This window comes from Poecile atricapillus, chromosome 6, assembly GCF_030490865.1.
Source record: "Poecile atricapillus isolate bPoeAtr1 chromosome 6, bPoeAtr1.hap1, whole genome shotgun sequence".
NCBI lineage: Eukaryota > Metazoa > Chordata > Aves > Passeriformes > Paridae > Poecile > Poecile atricapillus.
The window spans coordinates 30,561,761-30,582,130 of NC_081254.1; the positions used below are offsets into that span (position 1 = coordinate 30,561,761).

General features: G+C 40.1%; 1 protein-coding gene across 12 annotated transcripts in view; it reads right to left on the reverse strand.

The window, feature by feature from the left end:
• Positions 1-280: 280 nt before the first annotated feature.
• Positions 281-20,370, reverse strand: part of ABLIM1 (actin binding LIM protein 1) — a 189,078-nt gene continuing 168,988 nt past the window's right edge. For 3 of the 12 annotated variants that reach the window (XM_058841965.1, XM_058841969.1, XM_058841964.1), the window contains 8 exons: positions 17,693-17,797; positions 15,346-15,393; positions 12,930-13,076; positions 11,124-11,215; positions 10,893-10,989; positions 9,543-9,604; positions 9,179-9,239; positions 5,496-8,480 (listed from right to left, as the gene is read on the reverse strand). In XM_058841965.1, coding sequence (XP_058697948.1) covers positions 8,443-8,480; positions 9,179-9,239; positions 9,543-9,604; positions 10,893-10,989; positions 11,124-11,215; positions 12,930-13,076; positions 15,346-15,393; positions 17,693-17,797 — 650 coding nt within the window. In that variant the 3' untranslated portion in view covers positions 5,496-8,442. Of the gene's footprint in view, positions 3,092-4,324; positions 4,406-5,491; positions 8,481-9,178; positions 9,240-9,542; positions 9,605-10,892; positions 10,990-11,123; positions 11,216-12,929; positions 13,077-15,345; positions 15,394-17,692; positions 17,798-20,370 lie in introns of those variants that run through there. The other 9 variants (XM_058841975.1, XM_058841974.1, XM_058841970.1 and 6 more) reach the window with 7 other exon arrangements.

Genomic DNA, 20,370 nt, shown 5'->3' on the forward strand with positions numbered 1-20,370 from the left:
ACTGTAGGCATGAAACTGAAGCTGGGAAAACCCTTCATGTTCCCAGTCAGGAGGAATAAAGCAGTAGTAAGTCTAGTGTAAAGGGCTGTGAAGTGACTGACTGCTCCACACCAGTGAGATGGGAGCCAGCAGTGGCCCAAAAATCCAGTCAGAGATGTTTGTGCAACATCTAAGCTGGCTTCTCTTCATTCCTTCCCAAGTTTAAGCTGCAGTTTTAAATTCTCAGCTGATGAGGCAGATCCAAATTACCATGCCATTCTTCACAGGCTAAGAGGCCGAGTTGTTTTGTTTTGGTTTTTTTTGTTTATTTATTTTTTTCTTTTTTTTTTTTTTTTTTTTTTGCATAGGAGGGAGAGGTAAGAAAACAACCTGGCTTAGTCATTTCTGAAATGACTGGGTAGTGTGTTCATATGTGCTGTGAGAAGTTCAGTAGTAACCTAGAGATGGGAACACAAAAATGCAGATTGGCAGCTCACATCCATGAGAGAGCAGCTCTTCAGGTCTAAAAAGGGTATGGTCAAGGCAACTTGAACTAAAAGACCTTTAACACCTCATAGTGTGAGTGTCTGTAGGATGTGCAAAGACAAAATGTGGAGAATTTTAATAATTTAAATACATCAAAATTCAAATATGTGTCTCAAAGTTAAGCCACACCTTGCAGGTGAGCAAACACTGAATTTCTAAGACCCTAGCAGTCACAAAATCTGTGAGTGTAAAACACTGCTGTTCTTTCACTGTATGGATTTGGTTTCAGCAGTCACTCAAAAATGGATTTCAACCTGCCTGAGCCCCTGACTCTCCCATTTACTTCTCAGAGCTCCTCTAAGAACCTTTCAGATGTGTGTTCTGAAAAAGGAGGTGAAACATGTTACCCTGATCCCTGCTGCAGCCTCGGAGCCACCCAGAGAGCTCACTCACTGTGTGTCACAGCGTCCCCAGGGACTTCTGTTCAGTGGGGATGGTGCCAGATCCTTGGTGGAACGTTCTGCAGCTTGTCCCACATCCCCTTAGCTCTAGGGACATGGAGCAGGTGCTGAGCCCTGGTCTGTCTCTCCCCTGCTGAATCTTCATCTCAGATTTTGTCAAAGGAACCGCAGTGATCTGTCACAACAGGACTTCCTAAACCAGCAATGAAGAGACAGGGTTTGGGCTGTCCTGCACAGTTTATGGTGAAATGTCATTTGGTGATGCAGAGAACTCAACACAGTGATACTGAATCTCAGAACTACAAGGGACTGTTTCCTCTTCCTGACTTCCAGATTTTAACACCAATGTCTCATATAACAGAAAATACAAAGGTTCTGATGTCTCCAGTGCCTGAAGGTTCTGCATTAAAAAGGAAACCTTGATATTCTTTGACAGACACAGAACCTAAACGACCCTTTCCTATCAGGAGACAGGCTCATTAGTGCAGTTATGCATTGGCAGTTAAGCACCAAGGAAGAGAAAAAGCTGACCTGGCAGCCACAATGCATCCATTCAATTACTTTGGTGCTCGTGTCCTCTGCATAGGACTTGCCCAGAAGCAGTTAAGGTATATACAGGCAGTTTTTCAAGCTGCAGCATATTGGAAGAAGACTGAAAGCAACAAGGAGTTCAATGCAGCTCAGAAACTGTCTTGCATGATTACTCTGTCTTCAAAAACCAAGTCAGGCACAAAGGGAAATAAAAATAACCAAGGCTGGAGCTTTGATACTTCAAGAGAGGAAAAAAAAAAAAAAAAAAAGTCTGTGCCCTCTTTTCCAAGCACAAGTGAAAACCTGCATTAACTAAAATGAGTGCTTGGCCCCATGCACTGTGCCGTATTGACAACAGCTACTGCAGTTTAATCAAAAAGCCTCTATTGGCAGAGCTTGGCACCTTGATGGTACCTTTTAATTCAGAAACATTCCTCCCTAAGAGGGATGAATTTGCATGTTAGCTTGCAGAGAACCATCCTCCCTGCCATTGTAAAATCCTACAACTCCACTGCAGCCCGATGAGCTGTCCTAGTAATTACTAGCAGGGAGTTCATCCTGAAATCTCTGGGTGCAAACCAGGGCACACTTAAAATAGCATTTTCTCACTCTGTCACTCCCACCCCCGTCCACCCACCTCCTGGAGTAAATTACAAGAAAACTGACTCTTCTCCATCATTCCCATTACTTAGGTGATCTTAAATTATTCAAAGGACTGGTTAAGCTCCAGCCTTATTAATTCAAGCAGAAAGTGTGGAAGAGAGAAGACTGACAACACACACACAGCAATTCACTTCTTATATCCTAGCAAATATTTACAAGAAGTCCATTTTCCAGAAATCCAAGTGTGTCCTGCAGGTGAGCAGAGTGCCCACCACCACAGGCTGTGTTACACGAAGAAGACACCGTGTCAAAAGAGTGCCAAGTAAGAAACAGTTGGGTGAAAGACTTAATGTGACCATGTGGATAAGTTACAAGGGGCTTCTCCTTCACTACAGACCTATGTCCCTCTCCATATATACACACATTAATACACCCATACACACACACAGAGATAGATGGAGAGATATAAATACAGGTGTGCACACAGGCAAACACACATACATATATATATATATATATATTTATATATGTATATATTCTCTTCCAGTTCTTGGAGTGGTTACAACTACTTTAGTCTACAAGGCATCCTAAGGGCACTTCCTGGCTCTAGCAATAAAGTCCATCATATTGTGGAGAGAAGTAAAGGGAATATCATTGAGAGAGAAGAACAGAACAGTTTCCTATCTTGTATAATATCAGGTAACAGGTTGACACCTCTGAAAACTATCATTGCTGTTTCTGAGCCCAGATATTTTCTCCCTGCATTCCAGGAGGTCAAATGTTCATCTTGTTCAACTGCAGAGGTGCCACTATGTTGATTTTCCCTTTTTGGTGGATAAGTAGTTGCTTCCAAACAGTTTGGATTGTGTGATACAATATTCTACGCATCATTTGCGGCTGGTTTGTTTAAAGGGAGATTAAAAGAGTTTTGCTTTTTTCTTCATGTCGTTGCGTCTCCAGAGAGGTAACTTGTCAAACTCCTGTATCGTCATGCCAAATATTTCTTGAAAAACTTCAGGTGCTAAGTGACGCTTTAAAAAAATTATAAAAAAATTAAAAAAAGGAGGGAAAAAAAAAAAAAAAGGAGAAAAGCCAGTGGTCAGTCAAAGCCAGAGACACAACAGGAGGTTGGAATGCCTTAAGGATTTCATGTTGCTGTGTAAGAGCCATTGCTGGAAAAAATTATGCTTTGGCAATACACATATCCAAGTCCCCATGGACTTGGGTGCCCAAGGAGCCAATCAGGGAACTGTTGCATCTGCTGAATAAGCAAGGGACAGAGAAATGATTGGTCTGAAGCCATTCAACAAGCAGTGACAGACCAGAGAGCAGGACCAGCTCCTGCATGCCCCTGTCCCAGGCTTTAGCAAGTCACCTCTGCGCACAGAAATCCGAACAGACCCTGGGTTTTCAGGAGTGCTCTACAGAGGGGCTGCAGCTTGACATGCTCCACGTGCTGACAAGGAAGATGTCTGGCCAGGGTAACTGTTCAGCACACTTCTCTACTGATGATGAAACACTTTTTGGTGCTGACCTGTGCACAAGTTACTTCTTTACAGTGCACTGGATGGGGAGTCTCCCTGTGGCACCAATCTAGCACAGCATTGAATTCTGATTAGTGACCACATATCTAATAATAAAATGGGCATAAATCCAAATTGTTACCCATATTACCTGCATTTTTGTGGCTCCTTCCGTTCATCTCCACAGAAAGATTAACTGACTACAATAGACTTAAGCATCCCCAGCATTCCACTGGGCTGCTTAAGTCTTCCTAATCCACAAAGTTGTAAACTATATTTGTTTGTTGGCAGAGATTTAGATCCTCTTATTTTTGGATATCAGCCAGTCTTCTAAGTAAGTCACAGGACTCATGATGAGTTAAAGAAAGTTAAACTTTTGATCTTCAAGGATGGCTGACACTGACTCTTAGCATGGTCCAAGATCGAACAAAGTATTGTTCCATTCCAATATGGATCTTATGAAACTTGTGCAATTTTGGGCTTTTATCAAATCTACAAATATATAATGAAAGGCCTGAAAACATAAGGGGATTGTGAGAAGCTCAGTCTATGAGTAGGGAGACAAAGATGTGGGAGATTGTTTGAGGGATGCAGTTGCTTCCTCCCATTTGATTCCTCTTTCCCTGATTAGTGCTGAGAAATCTTCCCACATTTCTCAGGACCCACATTTCAGTGTTTCAGCTTTCACAAACAACAAACAACTTCAGCAGGAAAGAGCATTTAGGAACTTGCTTCTCTTACCTCCAGCCTGGTTCTGTCTACATCTTTTAGTATTTTATTTCGCCCTCTGTTGGTCACCATGAGAATTTCATATGGAAAAATCTGTTAACAACGTATAAAAAAGGGGGAAAAAGAGATATTTATATTTATAGTCTAAAGCAGAAAAAAAAATGTGTCTCATTTTCATAAACACACAAATATTTGTTTTCTTTTTCAAAGCAAGTATCAGTTGTTGGGTTTTTTTTTCCTTATCTTTTTTTTTCCCCTAAAGTTGTATGGAAAACAAGCTGATCTGGACAGAACCAGAACTTGCTTAGCATTGAACTACCTCATATTGTAAAGCCACAATTTTTATGGTGTATATACCACATCAGCTGTCTTTGGTCATGCAGAATCCTTTCTAGGCAATATATTTCCTCATCCATCAGTGTATAAATTTATTAAGGTAATTGCATTTGTCACTCAGTGGTCTCAATAATGGTTGTCAGAATGTGGACAGCCCTAAGGACAGACAGTGAGTGGGCTTTAAAAACATAAAAATACATAAAAAAAGCAGCATCCCTGAATAAGCAGGACATTAATTAGTGGGAGCCACTGCATTCAGTAGAATTTATCACATGGTCTTCCTTGTCTTTTTGAATAGTTAAAAAATTCAAACGACTAACAGAAACGGTGCTGCTTGGAAATGATTTCAGAAAATATTAAAATCAGTTTCTGGAATCACCCTTGGCAAATAAAACTCTGTTCTAAATTTTTTCTTCCCTTGGATAGACACTTCCATGCCTGGAACGATGTAGGAGAGCTCATGTTCTGTCTGCCAGAGCGTCTCCAGAGCCCTTCTCATTGCGTGTCTCTGCAGAGCAGGAAAGCAGCATTCCCAGAGCCCTCATCCAACCCCTACTAAAGTCAATGAAGTTTTTCTGGAAACTTCAGCGGCAACTGGCTCAGCCTTTACTGTCATTTATGGGTCTTGTCTTAGTTGCCCACTGGGAACACGACTTACACCACCAAAACTCTCCTGGAGAGAGCTGAGCTATTATCAAATGCTATTAATTCCATTATTTCAGCAACAGAAGTTGGACTTAATCAACTTTTGCACAGTACTCAGCAATTAAGTTCATTCCACTGTTAACAATTATCCCAATGAACTTTAAAAAAATATAATAAATAACATTCAGGCATCAATGAACACACCATTGATTTTATTTTAAGTAATAATTTAAATAATGTGTGCTTACATACCAATTGTAAGATATGATTCTTATGAGATTCTGACATTGTCACAATTGTACAATTAGGTCTATACTTGGAATTACATTTTTTATGTTTGATACTGGAAATGGCTACCATAAACAGCATTATAGGAAACTAAAATGTAACTTTTCATATTTAAACAGGCAGAGTTTAAGTCAAGATCTACGGTCATAAGTACATTTTTATATTTAAATATTAACAACAAGGCATGTCTCAATGTGGGCTGGTAAGATGCACAAATTCTGTCCTTTCTGGAGAACCATTTGTTAATATCTGATCATTCTTAGGATTATTAATTTTTATTTTTCATATGCTTCATGCTGACTCTGAATTGGCTTATTTTATTTTAGCAGGTGTAAGTTAATGTTGGAAAATTGACATGAAAAACTGCTAATTCACACATCCTGAGAGTTTGGCATCACCTTTATAAATAGAAACAGAAAGTGATCTATTATCTCAATAAACTTCCCATAAATTTTATAATTAAAATAGCCATTAATAAATAATAGTTAAATTTTGTCATTAATAATACTGACAGAATTTGTCACCCAAAATAGCATCACAAATCATTGGGTACATCAACAGCAGTGGTGACTGTAAGAAGTTCTATTGCACTGAAAGAGAAATTATTTGGAATACAAAGTAATATCTCAGGAGTCCCCATGTTTTTATTTATATGATATATAAACCACTTGTAACTGCACAGTGCACTGGGGTCTCAGCTTATAAAGCCAGGGTTATTGCCTTGTACAGTTTGCCTGGAGGTGACTCGGAAGCACAAGAAGCAATCTGGTTTGCAAAGTGAGCTCCTCACTTAACTGCAGAAATTCTGATCCCTGTAACTTTGGCAAAATCATGATTTCATGGAAGGTTCACCAGCAATAAATTTTAAGATTTAAAACACAGCCCTGGTTGAATTTCCTTTATATATTATATTCATTTTTGACTCAGGCATCTCAAGATATAGCTGTAAAAGTATTTTAATTTGTGTCTTAAATTAAAATTAGCAGACATTGCCTCTTTTTCCAATAAATCTCCTGAAGAGTTTCTCGTACTGGGAATTCAACTCTATGGACAGGTCTCAGGTAACCAGTGCTGAGAGCAAAGGAACAGATCCAGACAGACATGTAGGCATCTTACTTCCAATCAAAGATTTTCCAAAATCTTTGGAATTAAGACAGCCTCACCGGTGTGTTGTGAGCCACAATATTCCAGCAGCATTTTTTGAACTGGACAGGTCTGAGACCTTCCCATTGAGGTTGGCCTGGTGCTTTGACTGGTGAAAGCTGACAGAGAGCCAGCTATGGAGCATCTTCCATAGCCATCACTTTGTCCCTAGAAAAGCTTCTTTAACCCTGGAATCACACCTGGGCTGCCCTCAGCCTGCCTGAGCACTAACACCTGCAGAACAAAGTCCAGAACAAAGGGACAGGTTTGGCACGTAAGGAGCAGGGACTAAGGTGACGTAAAGGAAAACAAGGGAACTAAGACATTTCCCATATTTTATCTGCATTTCACAGTAAAACCTTCAATGTCTTGAAGGAAAGTGAATAACATCTGCACTTGCCTTTGGCTCCAACATGTTAGGCATAGATACTCCTCTGTCCATTCTCATTCCAGGGACATGACCATCCGGGAGGGACTGCATCGGATACAGGTACACATCAGACACAAAGGTTACACACACAGAGGGTAAAGGCACTCAAGTAGTGGTGAAGACAAAGGTCAGTTTTTTCCCTGAGGCTTCCTTCAAGTCTTAATTATTTGTCTTATTATTTCAATCATTGCCATGGCTAATGTTCACTCCTCCTCTGAGGCAGGCAGAGGGATTCTTCAGTCCTCTCAGCCACCATAGCTCCTGTCCCTGCTCAGGCTGGGGACAGCCCCTCACTGAGCTGACTTTCCAGCTTTCCAGGGGGACCTGGGCACCCCAAGAGTGGTGGGCCCTCTCCCACCCCAGTGACTAGGTGAAGTTCTTCCCTAGTTCCTCCCTAGCGTTAATTCAGATCCCACCCAACAGCACAGAAAGCACTCTTACACCTCTGGGCTTTCCTTCTTGTAATTTACTGTAACAACTGAGGGATTTCTTTTTTTTTTTTTTTTTTTGTCTCTACAATGGGAAATTTTTACTATGAACACAAACAGGGGTAGGGTAAAAAGGTGCTGTTTTGACACAGGTATTAAATCTAAGGAAGTAACATTTGGAGAATACATGAACAGCTCTGCTCCCCTTCCATAACCTTATTCTCTTTCCAATCATCATGATTTTGGTATGCCATTAACAAAATTATCCAACTAATTAAACAATTTCTTAAATTGCCATTTCATATTGTGATTGTGCTGAGGAGCCAGGCAGACTCAAACCATTCTGAAAAAAACCCTAAAGGCAGTAATTGAAGTATAAAGGTTTCTATTTGCAAGCACACTTCTTTCTGGCTCATCTGCAATGGCAGCACTGTAGAAAAATTACTGATCAGCCATCTTGTCTGGAGAGCAAATTCCAGGGTGAAAATGAGGAGTTCAAAGCTCCTAGTATGAGAGAAAATTTCCTCTGGAAGAGACTTTCTAAGTGTCTCTGGGGTCAGTGCTAGAGAGGCTGGAAATAAATCCACCCTTCCATGTCCAGAGAAGACCATTACAGATAACTCATACAGGAACAGACAGTGGATTTTACAGAGCAAGTCACAGAACGGGTGTGAGCTGTCTCAACTCAGCTCTGGGGAGGTAACAAGGAGGAATCCGAGGCTGTGCCTGTCTTTTGTTGATAAGGATCTACATTGGTGATTATGCTTAAACATGCAGGAAAATCAAAGCTATTGTCTTAAGAAACCCTTTCCTGTGGCAGAAATTCAGAGTTGAACAAGTAGCTGCTTTAAGTTCTGCTGTCAGTTGACTGATGAAAACCCGTACTCTACCTGGAAATCTGAAAAGCAAAAGAGAAATCTCATCAGCTTTAGAGTGTGGAAGGACAGGAATCAGTTACAATCTACTGGAGAATCCTTCTCTGTTTTGTGGTCTCCCTGATTTTTCCAAAATCCCATCTGATTCTCTGAGGCCAGCAACATTAACTTTGGACTTAGTTTGTAGAGTCAAACTCTTCAAGTATCACAGTTATTTTCATTACCTCTTCAAATTTTGTAACTTTCAAAAATAATTCTGTCAATTTTTATTTGGCACTGACTGGTACCACATCCAGCTCAAAGTCATATTGAAGATCATGAGCAGCAATGGGGATTAGAGGACATAATCTCCCTTTCTTCACTGTGGCACATTCTTTCAGATGCACAGTGGATGGTAATTTTCAGAGAAAGAAAACACAAAACTCACAGAAATCAGTTCATATTCCTGATAATGCACACGTTACTTGCTTTCCATTTGATCCAAAAAAAGTATGAACAAGGATCAGTTCCACATAACAGATTTAGCAAAATAAACCCAACATTTTTAACAGGTATTTGAAGTGCTTTGAGTTAATTGAGTTTGCCAGAGAAAATTAAAAAGTACTGAGCAAATACAAAGTAATCACATCCACAGCCTTAATGTAAAACAGCAGAAATGATCAAACATCACAGCATTTTTACATTTATTACTAATAGAGAGTAAAAGTCTCCTCATCCTTACCTCTAACAGCACCACTCACATCCCCATAACTGTTGTACTGACCAAAGTCCGTAGAGACCGGCTGTAACAGGAAAAGGACAGAACATAAATTCACAGTTCATGACTTTACAAGCAGCTTGGTACATGGGGAGAAAGAAATCACTTTAATTTTTTTATTTCCCCCTCAATTTTACAACATTTCTTGCACTGCTTTCTTCTCTTTTTAACAAAGTAGTTTATGGGAGGGGAAAATAGGTTTGGTCTGCCTTCAGGTGGTTTTATAAGAAATGCTTATCAAACTGAAAACCCAAAACAACTGATATGGAAATAAATACCATGGATAATAAAAGCCACCTTTCACTTCTCAAAATCACCATCTTCTTACCCTATGAAGTCCATTTTTTCCATACCCAGGGAGAGAAGAAGTTTTGGAGGCTGAAGCATGTGCTGTTGAATGAGGAAGGGAAAATATTTTACTGGAAAAATCCCATGGAAACTAAGATACCAGAACACTTGAGGAATCACCTAGTACAAAACACACAGTTAAAAGAGCCAAACATACACACAACCATCTGAGACACACTGACTTTAAGAAACTCAGTTCCAAACTCAACACAAATTTCCACACGTTCTGTAAGTTACAAACAGCTTTATCCCACCATGGTGGCAGGCCATTAATAAGGGACACTGATTTTTCCAGGCTTAAAATCAAGGTGGTCTCCACTGGATTGAAAATAATGCTCATGGATCATCCATGGCATCAGCTTTGGCATCACCCCTGATTCCAAAAGGGAACTGATGACTACACTGATTATCCCTGCAAAGAGGGATGGACACATCTCAAATAAAGGAGTTCTCCAACCTGTGCTAAGGTTAATAAAAAAAATATAAGCTCTGAGTTGGCAGGTAGACTCTGGCCCCGTAAAAATTAAAGACAGTGAGTGAGATCCACAGGAACTCTCTCCAAGGCCATCAAGGCAACACACATAAAACAGGGAACACAAGCAATCTTAGTTTGCCTGGCAGCTGCTCCAGTGGATGACTCCAGAGAGACTCATCTTGTCTCTTCTTGGCTCAAAGTACAGCTTCTGTATTACAATGGCTGGTGAATGAAGAGAGTAAAATAATACCCCCAAACCCTTCTCTAGAGATGTGAGAAGGCCACAGCTGTACATCAAAATGTGCAAGGAGGAAAAGAACCTAAGTCACCAATCTAAGTTAGCTTTAGTGCTTTTGCTTTGGAACAAAATACACCCAAATTAAAATGTCAGCCCAGGTCAAAACATTGGCTGTATTTGGAATATACAGCTCCATTGGTTAATAATGCTGGATTTCTTTCCCTGGGAGAAGAGACTAAACAAGGATATGAACCACCAGTGTAAGCAAAATGTGTTGTTGTAATTTAATAACCCAGCCTATTAGTGTGTGTGTGATGTCATAGTCACTGAACATTTCCCCCCACTCCTCATCTATATTAAACCAGCTCTCTCCTCAAAATTGCCTGAAAATCCTCAGCCTCATATTTTTTCTAAATAAGAAACAACCACAACAGTCCTCCCCTCACCAAAACCAGGTGATGAATCAGGCCACTCTTTCAGGGCAGATCACCACATACATATACACATATCAAGCAGTCTTCCCAGCTGTCTCTCTTCTGGGACCACTGCTCGGTATGTGTATCTGTGGTGTTTACTCCCCACTGTTCATGATTAGCTTTATTTCCTCCATGAATTACCTGGAGAATCGTAACGACTGGCAGAAAGGGCTGACCTACCGCGACTCTCCTTTTCCATCTCTTCCTTCAATATTAACTGTCCCAGACCAGAGTTGAGCTACAAATGGCAATTAAAAAAACATATCAATAAAATAATGCTGACCAAGACAGTGGTAGGAATTGCTTACAGAAAGCAAAGGGGCACTTTTTGGATGCTGTTCAGAAACAGCATGAGGACAAGCTTATAACCACCTTCATGAGCTGCTCCTCCTGCAGCTGCCGGCGTCTCTGCAGCTCCTCATCATCTTCCTCCCTTCCACTTGATCTGCGTCTCATGTCAGCTCCTGCTTCCACAAAACCACAGCACAGAGAGAGCTTTGTGCATCAGTTCAATGCAGCTCGAAGACTTCAACGCTAGTTCAAAGTCCTGGTCAGTTGGATATGCTGAATAAACTAAGCAGTATTTTCTTGCAAAGTCAAAAGACTTCGTCGAAACTCCTTCTTAATAAAACTCACGTAAGTAGCCTGCCCTATGGTTATCAGGCTTGTTATAAACTAAACAAGAACTTAAACTACACATGAGTTCCAAAACAAGCAATGGTCCTGGATACAGAAGTCATGATTCACCATAATAGAGAAAGGTGCTCACGTTGCTGGTTCTGGAAACACAGGGTTTAGTAACACCAGCAACTGGATCACAACTGAAAACCTCAATTCTGATTTACATCTACACTTTTATCTAGACTCAGAGAAGTAAATCTGAATTAACATTTCAAATGGAAAGTTAAACTACATTAGTCTCCTCAATGAACGCTCGTATTTGAAATAAACAAGGCTAATTGGTTCTAGTCTAAAATGGTTCTAGTCTAAAATGAAGTAAACTAATTTGATCTATTGGATAAAGCTAAAATATATTAAGGCACATGTTTTCTACATTTTAGTTCCTTAGTTTTTATTGAATATTTTTTATTTTCTTGATTATTCTTAAGAAATAATCCCGTCTGGATGCCAGGACAATTCCATGAATACATATGATGTGCCACTGCTGCAAGCATTTAGACAGCAGTTCTATTTTTTTCTGCACAGGGCTTTATATGATATAGTTATTTACCAACCCTGTGCTAGACAAACTCAGGGTTTAAAGTATGTAGACATTTCAAGTATGTAGATGACACAGCTTCAAGTATGTTGATATTATTCCTGTGACTCAAGGGCTCTACATGTTTGTCAGGCTGCAATCTCAACTAAAGGATATTTTCAAAAAACTGCTGCTGCATGTGCAGCCCCTTCAGTTGGTCTCTGAGCTCTCCCACCCTGTGTCTCCTCTCCCAGAACTTCTGAGAAAATCCCATTGTTATGGAAGCCATACATTCCCTCACAGAGACATGAAACAAGCAACACCTCAGTGCTTCGGACATGACTTCAGGTATGAACACTAGATCACTTATTTTATGCTGTAGGGGTCAATAAAAACACAACAGAGGAAAAAAATTACAAAGAAAAAAATTAAATTGATGATGCACATGGATTAAAGAAAAGAAAATAAGGTATGTGTAGTGCTACAACACAGAAGAAAAATACAAAGTCTGTAGAAACAGTAACTCTGAAAATCAGGAATTATTTAGTCTGTTAATTGTTCCAATTCAGTTGTTGCTTCTTGCCATGAAATTAGTCATGTGGTGGGAAACAATCATGTTTTCTGTGGAATTTTTTACTATTAGCTTAGGACTAAAACGTTAAATAGAGTAACTGAAAGAAGTCAGGACTGTGTGACACACCACACTTTTTAAGGTACTGCACTAGAGTTCAAAAAATTTGCTTATGGGTTAATATCTGTGTGATCAATCCCAAAGGCCTTTAGCAAAGACTTTTCTACTCAGTGCAATTCAAAAGTTTTAGATTCAGATACTCTGTGGTCTCACCAGGAGAACTGCACTTTGGTGTGAGCATCTGGAGTGGACACCACCTCTCCTATACGTTTTTCCAGCTGCGCTGTTCGTGTCCCTTTGTCACCAGAACCTTCCGAGCCGCAGAGATGAAGGGTTTGTGTTTGCATACCTATGGCAGCCAGGGAGGGAGGGCCTGGCCAGTGGTCAGTCTCAATCTTTGGTATCTCGTTGGGTGCTGGTGCATGAGCTGCTGGGAACTTGGAGGACTTGATGATATCCTCGGAGGACTTGCTCTGTGCTGCCAAGGCAGCTGCATCTAGATGGCAATCAGGGAACTTAGCTATGTAATAATCTGGAGCAGCACAAAGGTCAGCCTTATTTTTGGCAAAATTTCATACTTTTCAAGAAGTTAGTTTTCAAAAGCAAACATTTTCATGTTTTGCTTTTTCAGTTTCAGTTTGAAGCAGAGTAATGCCTTTCTCTTGCCAATAGATTAGAATCAAACCTTCCTCTCCTCCCACAACCCCACCCCAAAATAACCCCAAATCAGCTTTGGATTTTACTAGGATTTTGTAGAGTAAGAATGATTAGGCAAGAGTGAGAAAATGCAGCCTAACAGTATTTGCGAATATCTCCTAAGGACAGCTGTTTATTTATGAACTCAGATTTATGTACTAATAAGTTTTTCCCTCTAGGGGAAGCTAACTAATAGATCAGAGTAACAGTACAAATTCTAACACTACTGATGCTAATTATTTCTTATTGTATCTGTGAAAAGCTGAAAAACAAAGAAGAAAAGAAACCTGAACCAATATGTTTAACTAGGGATTTCTTTTCGTGCTGCATGCCCTTGCTTAGAACATGCAGTAGTAGTAAAAGCAGATATGAACTTATCAATAAACACTAAACTCCATTAAGATCAACTTGGCAGGGCAAGGCACTTGCAAAGCAATGAACCTCACCAACAAAATAGCTTGGCAGTGGGGCTTCCACTTAAATTCCATTTTAAGCCAAAGCCTTGTAAAAGCATGTAAGGACGTGCATTATGGCTTTCTCTTCTTGACATTAAAAAATAATCTAATAGAATTCAGTGTACATTAAACGTAACCTTAACTACCTCTGAGCTGGAAAATGCTAGCTCAAATCACCTTTGCTTATATGAGGCTATTGTATCAGAAGCAAGAGTTCCAGAATTTTCTTTCCTTTTTTCTTTTTTTTTAAACAGAAAGACATCTTTTAACAAAGTGATGCACTGTGTTGCTCATCCAAGACATTCCAGGTAATTAAGCAACACCAGTGCTAGAAATCATTGGGAATTCTGAGCAGCTGATGACTGGAAAACTCTAAGTATAATTGCAGACATGGAGGAAGCTGGTCAGAGTTTACAAAAGCATGACTTCAAACAGTACTTACATATTAGAATTGGTGATGTCAGTGGTTAAACATTCACATGTTAATGGGAGGTGAGGAGATACATTAAAACCATAAAAATAAACAGAAACAATGTTAAGACTTTTTTTTTCAAAATGAGCAAATGGTTTGAAACTCAAAAAAGAAAGAGGGGAAAACCCTTATGTGACACCAGAACAGTGTAACGTGCAGTGCTCACTCCTGACTACAGAATGGACTTGTGGGCTTTCCTGCTCATCCCAGCTCAGTGGCTCTCATCCAACTGCTCATCTGAGCCCTGTAGTGCTGCTGATTTGCTACTTCACCCTAAATGCATTTCACTGGATAAAACATCTGCAAAGGGATGAAAATTCAGAGTCTATAAATAGTGGAGTCATCTGTCTTTCACTGAGGTAAATAAACGCCATCTCTGATGTGTATTTGTGTTCACAGCAGGGGAAGAGTGAACACCCTTCTTTATAATGCAGCTTCCCCTGTGGGACTAAAGACAGGCAAGGCTGTGGGCTTCTGCCATCATTGCCATTTCAGACTTGCTATGACAATACCAAAAAGCTTAGAGCACTAACACTGCTGTCCAACTCAGAACCCAAACACCTGGAAAAACAAGTACAGCAAACTGCCTGAGCTGTATCACAGGGCTGAGAGACAAATTAGCCCTGTCAGTGATAAGTCACCTATAATATCTTCACTAATTAAAGATTCTTATTTAAAGCCACATTAAAGGTGCATTTGGAATTCCAGTCTAACATCTCCATCTTTCCTGTTGAAATAAATTATTGTACTGTATCTGTTTAAAATAAGGACATTTTGTGAAGTCCCTGTCAGAGATCAGTCTACTGTTAATCCATTTTAACATGACCAGTACCTGTACTCTTCAAATATATACCTAAAGAAGAGAAATGCTGGCAGTTGTCATAATGCAAACAGCAAAATCGCAGCTAATGGCAGTTTTGCCATTAAGATCCACATGGCAAGATTAAACCATATCAAACCAAACAAACAACAGGCTTTAAAACATAATCACTTTCCAGGACATGCAATTACACCTGCTTCAAGCTTGGAAGCTACTAAATTTTTATGCTTACAAGCTGGAAAGTGAATGCTTTTCACTAACTGCACACCTTTTAATTCAGCTGACACTCCAATTTTGAAATAAAAAGGGAAACATCATTTACCGTGTTGTTTGTAGATGGGCGGTTTCCTGTAAATGTTGACACCTTGATCTGTGATATTAAGAAACAGAAAAAATGTGAATGTGAAAACTACTTCAGTTGTAGATAAAGATAATTCCACCACTAAAGCAATAGATAGACCAAATCAAGGATGCAGCACAAGAAAAAACCAGAAAGCTATTTCTAGTATTATAGAAATTCAGATTATTTAAAGAAAAGAAAACATAAGAACAAGTGAAAAGTCAAAGACATGTGGTATGAAGTCCTTTGGAGCTGATTCTGTAACATGTGGATGCATCAACTCATGAACCATCAATTTTAAAGTGGAATAAAAGAGAAAAAATGTAAGCAGGCAAGACATTTCAATGGTGAAGATACAAGCCATTTGGGGAAAACTACCCCAAATAACTTTTGTGGAAAATTGTGCTTCAGTCAGAACAGCTCAATTTTCTTTCCAACTGACTGGCTGGATTGAACAGAGGAGAATGCAGTGAGCCCACAATACACTTCAAAATCCAGAGAACAAAATAGCAGCCTAGGACACTGCTTTGAACAGGCAACAACAGCCACACTTCAGTGAGTCAAAGGGATTCTTTATGCAGTGTTCACTGATATGCTACTAAATCTCAAACATAAGGACAGATTTTCTTTCTTTTTTCTGTATTTTTTTTATACGAGGCCCACCATATTGCATATTGCCTACGTTAATCAGAATAAAAACACTTCCCAGAACTCTAATGCAGTAAATCTATAGTATGTCTAAATGATACCATATTTTTCCAAATAATAATCTAAGACAGGAACCATTTTGTTCTAAACTACCTTCCCACCCCAGCCAACACTTCATGTATTCAGCACAGCTACAAATACAAAAGGTAATCCAAAATCAGCACTACAGTGCAAAAATGTGCCAAAATGTTATTAGAAGAGCAAACTGAGCTATAGGGAGCTAGAAAATTAATGTCAGAAACGCATTTTGCTACTTTATGCTGCCTGAAGAAAGTTTTCAGTTACATCAGAGTGAAAGATGAAAAGGAATTTCAGAAACACATGTGCTGTATCACAGATCCAATTAAAATGTTATAGGAGACATCTTTGCCTTTGGCATTAAGGCAAGTTAAACCTAAAATTGTGTTGCAACAGAAGCAAATCTTACTCTGCAGAGCCCTACATCCTTAAATAAAAAGGAAAACTCATTGCACACAAAGACTGTGGTATTTCATTCCTGTGTGGGATCTGTTATGGCCACTTGACCAGCAAACAGGTATGAACATTACAAGGGCAGTCATGCAGTCCTTTTGCGCACACGGACACCAGAAAGCTCCAGGGTGGACGGGAGCACAGCTCCTTCCGTGGCTGCACTGCTCCAGCTGGACAGGAGAGCTCTCCCACCATGCTCCAGGTCATTTCTCACAGCTATTCATGCAATTAGGCTTGAGTTTAGGTGAGGCACCGAGAGCCAGGTGAGCTTAAGCGGTTAAAAGAGCTGACCTCAGCTGAGCCAGGTCACCCTGACTGCACAAACTGTTTATCTGCCAGACTGGAGGAGAGGAGGAAGGGCAGTAACCTCTGGCAGTGAGGAGGAACACTAGGCTGACATGAATCAGAAAATAACTGGATAGAACAAGGCTTTCAGCTAGGACTGAAGCAGACAGATGCATGTCCAAACCCTAGGGACACACAGTTCATCCCATCAAAATCCAAGACAAATGGTCTTCTCAGATACTGGAAGAACTGTGGAGCTCACTTCAAAACAGAGACTGCCCTCTGTAGAAAGGACATCCTAAGGCACACATATCCTTATGGGTGTGCAGGTCTCTCTGAGGGCACCAAGCCAGTGCACAAAACAAGAAACAACCTCACCTGCTTTAAAAAGAAAGGGGCACTAAACTAGAATTGTTGGGTTCAAGACTGAAACAAGTCACAACAATCTGAATGAACAACATATGTAATGGCTCACTGGCTGCCTCTTTTCTACCTGTGAATCAAAACCAATTCCTCTAAAATTAGCAGCATGGTGCTCAGCTGGTGCAACTGGGAGAAAAATCAAGCCCTACATAGCTCATATACATCTCACATATCTCAGATACAGTTCACAGGCCATCAACTCACCCTGAAAAATTAAGCATTCTAAGAGTAAAATGCCTGACCAAGAGAATAGGCAAAAATCACAATAAACCCTCACATTTCTTAAGGCACTACTCCTCTCAGCAAGCCCAGAAGCAGTTCCAAGCCCTGAGGGTGCAGCCCATGGTAAACGGTGTGAAAGGATGGAGACAAGACAGAAGTTACAAAGGCTACATTCTACACTGTGACAGGACAGCGAGACACACACAGTGCCAGCTCCTACCTGGAACATGGAAATGTTTAGGGGCCTGAGCGTAAGTTGGAGTGAGAGGGCGACTGTCAGGCCGATAGGGGACAGGGGAGTTCCGACCGCTGGACGGCTCATTGCCTCCAATGAAAGAATGGAGAAAACAAAATGAGAAGAGGGAGAGCAATAAAAAAAAAAATTAAAAAAAATTTTAAAAAAAAGCAAGCCCAATCAAACCCAAACAAAACTGGTGGAATCAAAACCTCCAGGGAGAGAAGAAGTTGAACCAAATGTATAAATACAAACAATAAGGAGAACTGGTAGTAGCCCTGGTGACTTATTTTTCCCCCCTGATATTCCTGCAGAGACAAAAATTCATGTTCAGGCTGGAGTTGAGGTTTGAGCAGCTCAGACTCATTCTGACGGCATGCAGGCAGGAGCTGTGTGCTCGTAGCTGGTGATTAGATGGGCAGTATAGAAAAGAAGAATGGAAGGTTACTTGGCATTTTTTAGTACAGAGGTTGATACTTGGAATTAAAAGGCACAAACACGGAGCAGAGTAGTTGATAAGCAAACCCAAAGCAGATAGAAGCAGATGCTGGCAGTTACTACAGTTCACTAAACCAAAAGTGTACAGAAACCAGAAACAGAAAATAGCAGTTAGGTTGCTTGGCCCATATCAAAAGTAATAACTATTCCTTACACACTCTTTCATTGGTTTAGGAAAATTCTGATACGGCAAAATAATTTGTAAAGCAGTGCAGCCCATCTGGTGGCTGCACCCACATCGTTCATGCTGTGCCAGATCTCTGTCAATGTAAATTTGGTTCTGTTGACAATACTTCACTGCTGATTTAGCAAATCTGAATCTTAATACCTGAAAACCTTAGTTCTAGCTTGCACACACAGTTTGTTCCATTTGTAGGATTACTTTTACTGTCACTCCCCTTTGCTTCCTGACAATGCACCAGAGCAATCCAACCGTCCTGGAAGTTTCTGTGTTTTGTTAGGGAGCGAGGGCTGCTGCACAAGCATGATGGTGGATCCCAAGTAACAAGACTTAACAGCCAGATATTCATTCACATCTCTGTGTGTGTACCTCGAAAGAATGCAGCTGCCTCTTTTATTGTACCAGTCTTCAAACTAGAGCAAGCTCACACAAAGAAAAACCATCCACACAGGTGCTTATTTCACATGGGTGTGGGTGACCTTAGCAGTGAAAAATAGGAAGCATCAAACCCCTTCAGCTTTTTAAGATATGCACAAGGGCTTAAAAAACCCTAGAAATGTTGATTAAGAAAGCAGGAAAAAAAAAACGGAGGGCAGAGGAGGGAATGATAGCAAATACAGAAGGGCTATAAAATGTAAGAAAAAAAAAAATTCAAAATTTCAGGCCTGTTTCCTATGTCTTGTTAGAGGACCCAAAACCTTATTTTGCATGCTATTTATATATTTGGTGTGGGGAAATAGGTGTGGGAGAAGGATAAAAGAAGTTTCCTTTACAATTTACACAAAAAATCCTCTTCTACTTTAACAGTCGTCTGCCAATCTAAAAGGCACTAAAGAGGAAAAAAAATGCTCTTTACAAACCTTGCTGAGATGTGCCCCAGAGGCCTCAGTCAGTATACAAGTTAACTCACTGCATATGAATGTTTTAAAAATTACATGCATCATTCAGGGGGATTGGCTGTACAAAATTTGTCCAGAAGAATGCATATGCAAAATTCTATATTTAAAACTTGGACATTTCAGCCCTAAGTGACGTGATGCTCTTTCAACCTTTGATGGCGGTTTTCTATTTTGGCTGCAGTGATGCTGAGCTTCTGGCCAGGTAACAGTAAGGGCTAGGTTTGCTAACTCTGAAAAGCAGCATGAATGATTAGTTAAACATTATTGTTATATCTCAATCTATGGCCCTTTATTTAGCAATTCCAATATTGTGTTCTACTTCTCCACCCTTTGAGATACTGTGATGGTGAAACTTGCTTTTATTTATGATTTTGGTTCTACCAAGAAATTATGAGTTACTTTTCAGCAAAATAATTGTTTTATAAGGAAAAAAAAACAATCAATATTAATATGTCTCAAGATACAGTTAGCTGTTTATAGAGAACATGTCACTCTGCCTTTTTGCTTCCTTTAGCAATTACACTCAATGGAAGAGGAAAAAAAAAAAGGGATTTATTGACTTGTGGACTTGCCACAACAGAGGAGTCACAAATACATTTTACCTCTTGGGAACTGGCAGACTAAATGTGTGTGTGTTCAATTTGCAATGCTTCTATGACCAACACTACAGATACAGGGAAGAATCCCTTCTTAGACCCCTCTCTACCTCTAAACACAACTAAGTGTGCTCACACCCATAAATGTATGCTGGTTGGTCTTGCATCTGGGACACAGATAATTTGTTTAGAGAGAACTGGAAATGTTGTATAATGCACTCTGTACCAGGCAGACAATTACTGTGGTATCACCCTGCACGTGATGCTTTACAGATGTCTCTGTTGGCTTGTTTTTCCTGGGGTACCTAATGACTCCTGCTAGTAGTGAGAAATATTTACACTTCCTTTACACTTCTTAGGATGGCAGCCTCGCTGCCTCCAACCTCTGCAAGAGGGAATGGTACATCTACTTAGATTCCCATTAGGCCATCCCTGAGGAACTCACTCGTAATGATGTTTAAGTGCTTGGGATGCAGCTGCAAAACCAGC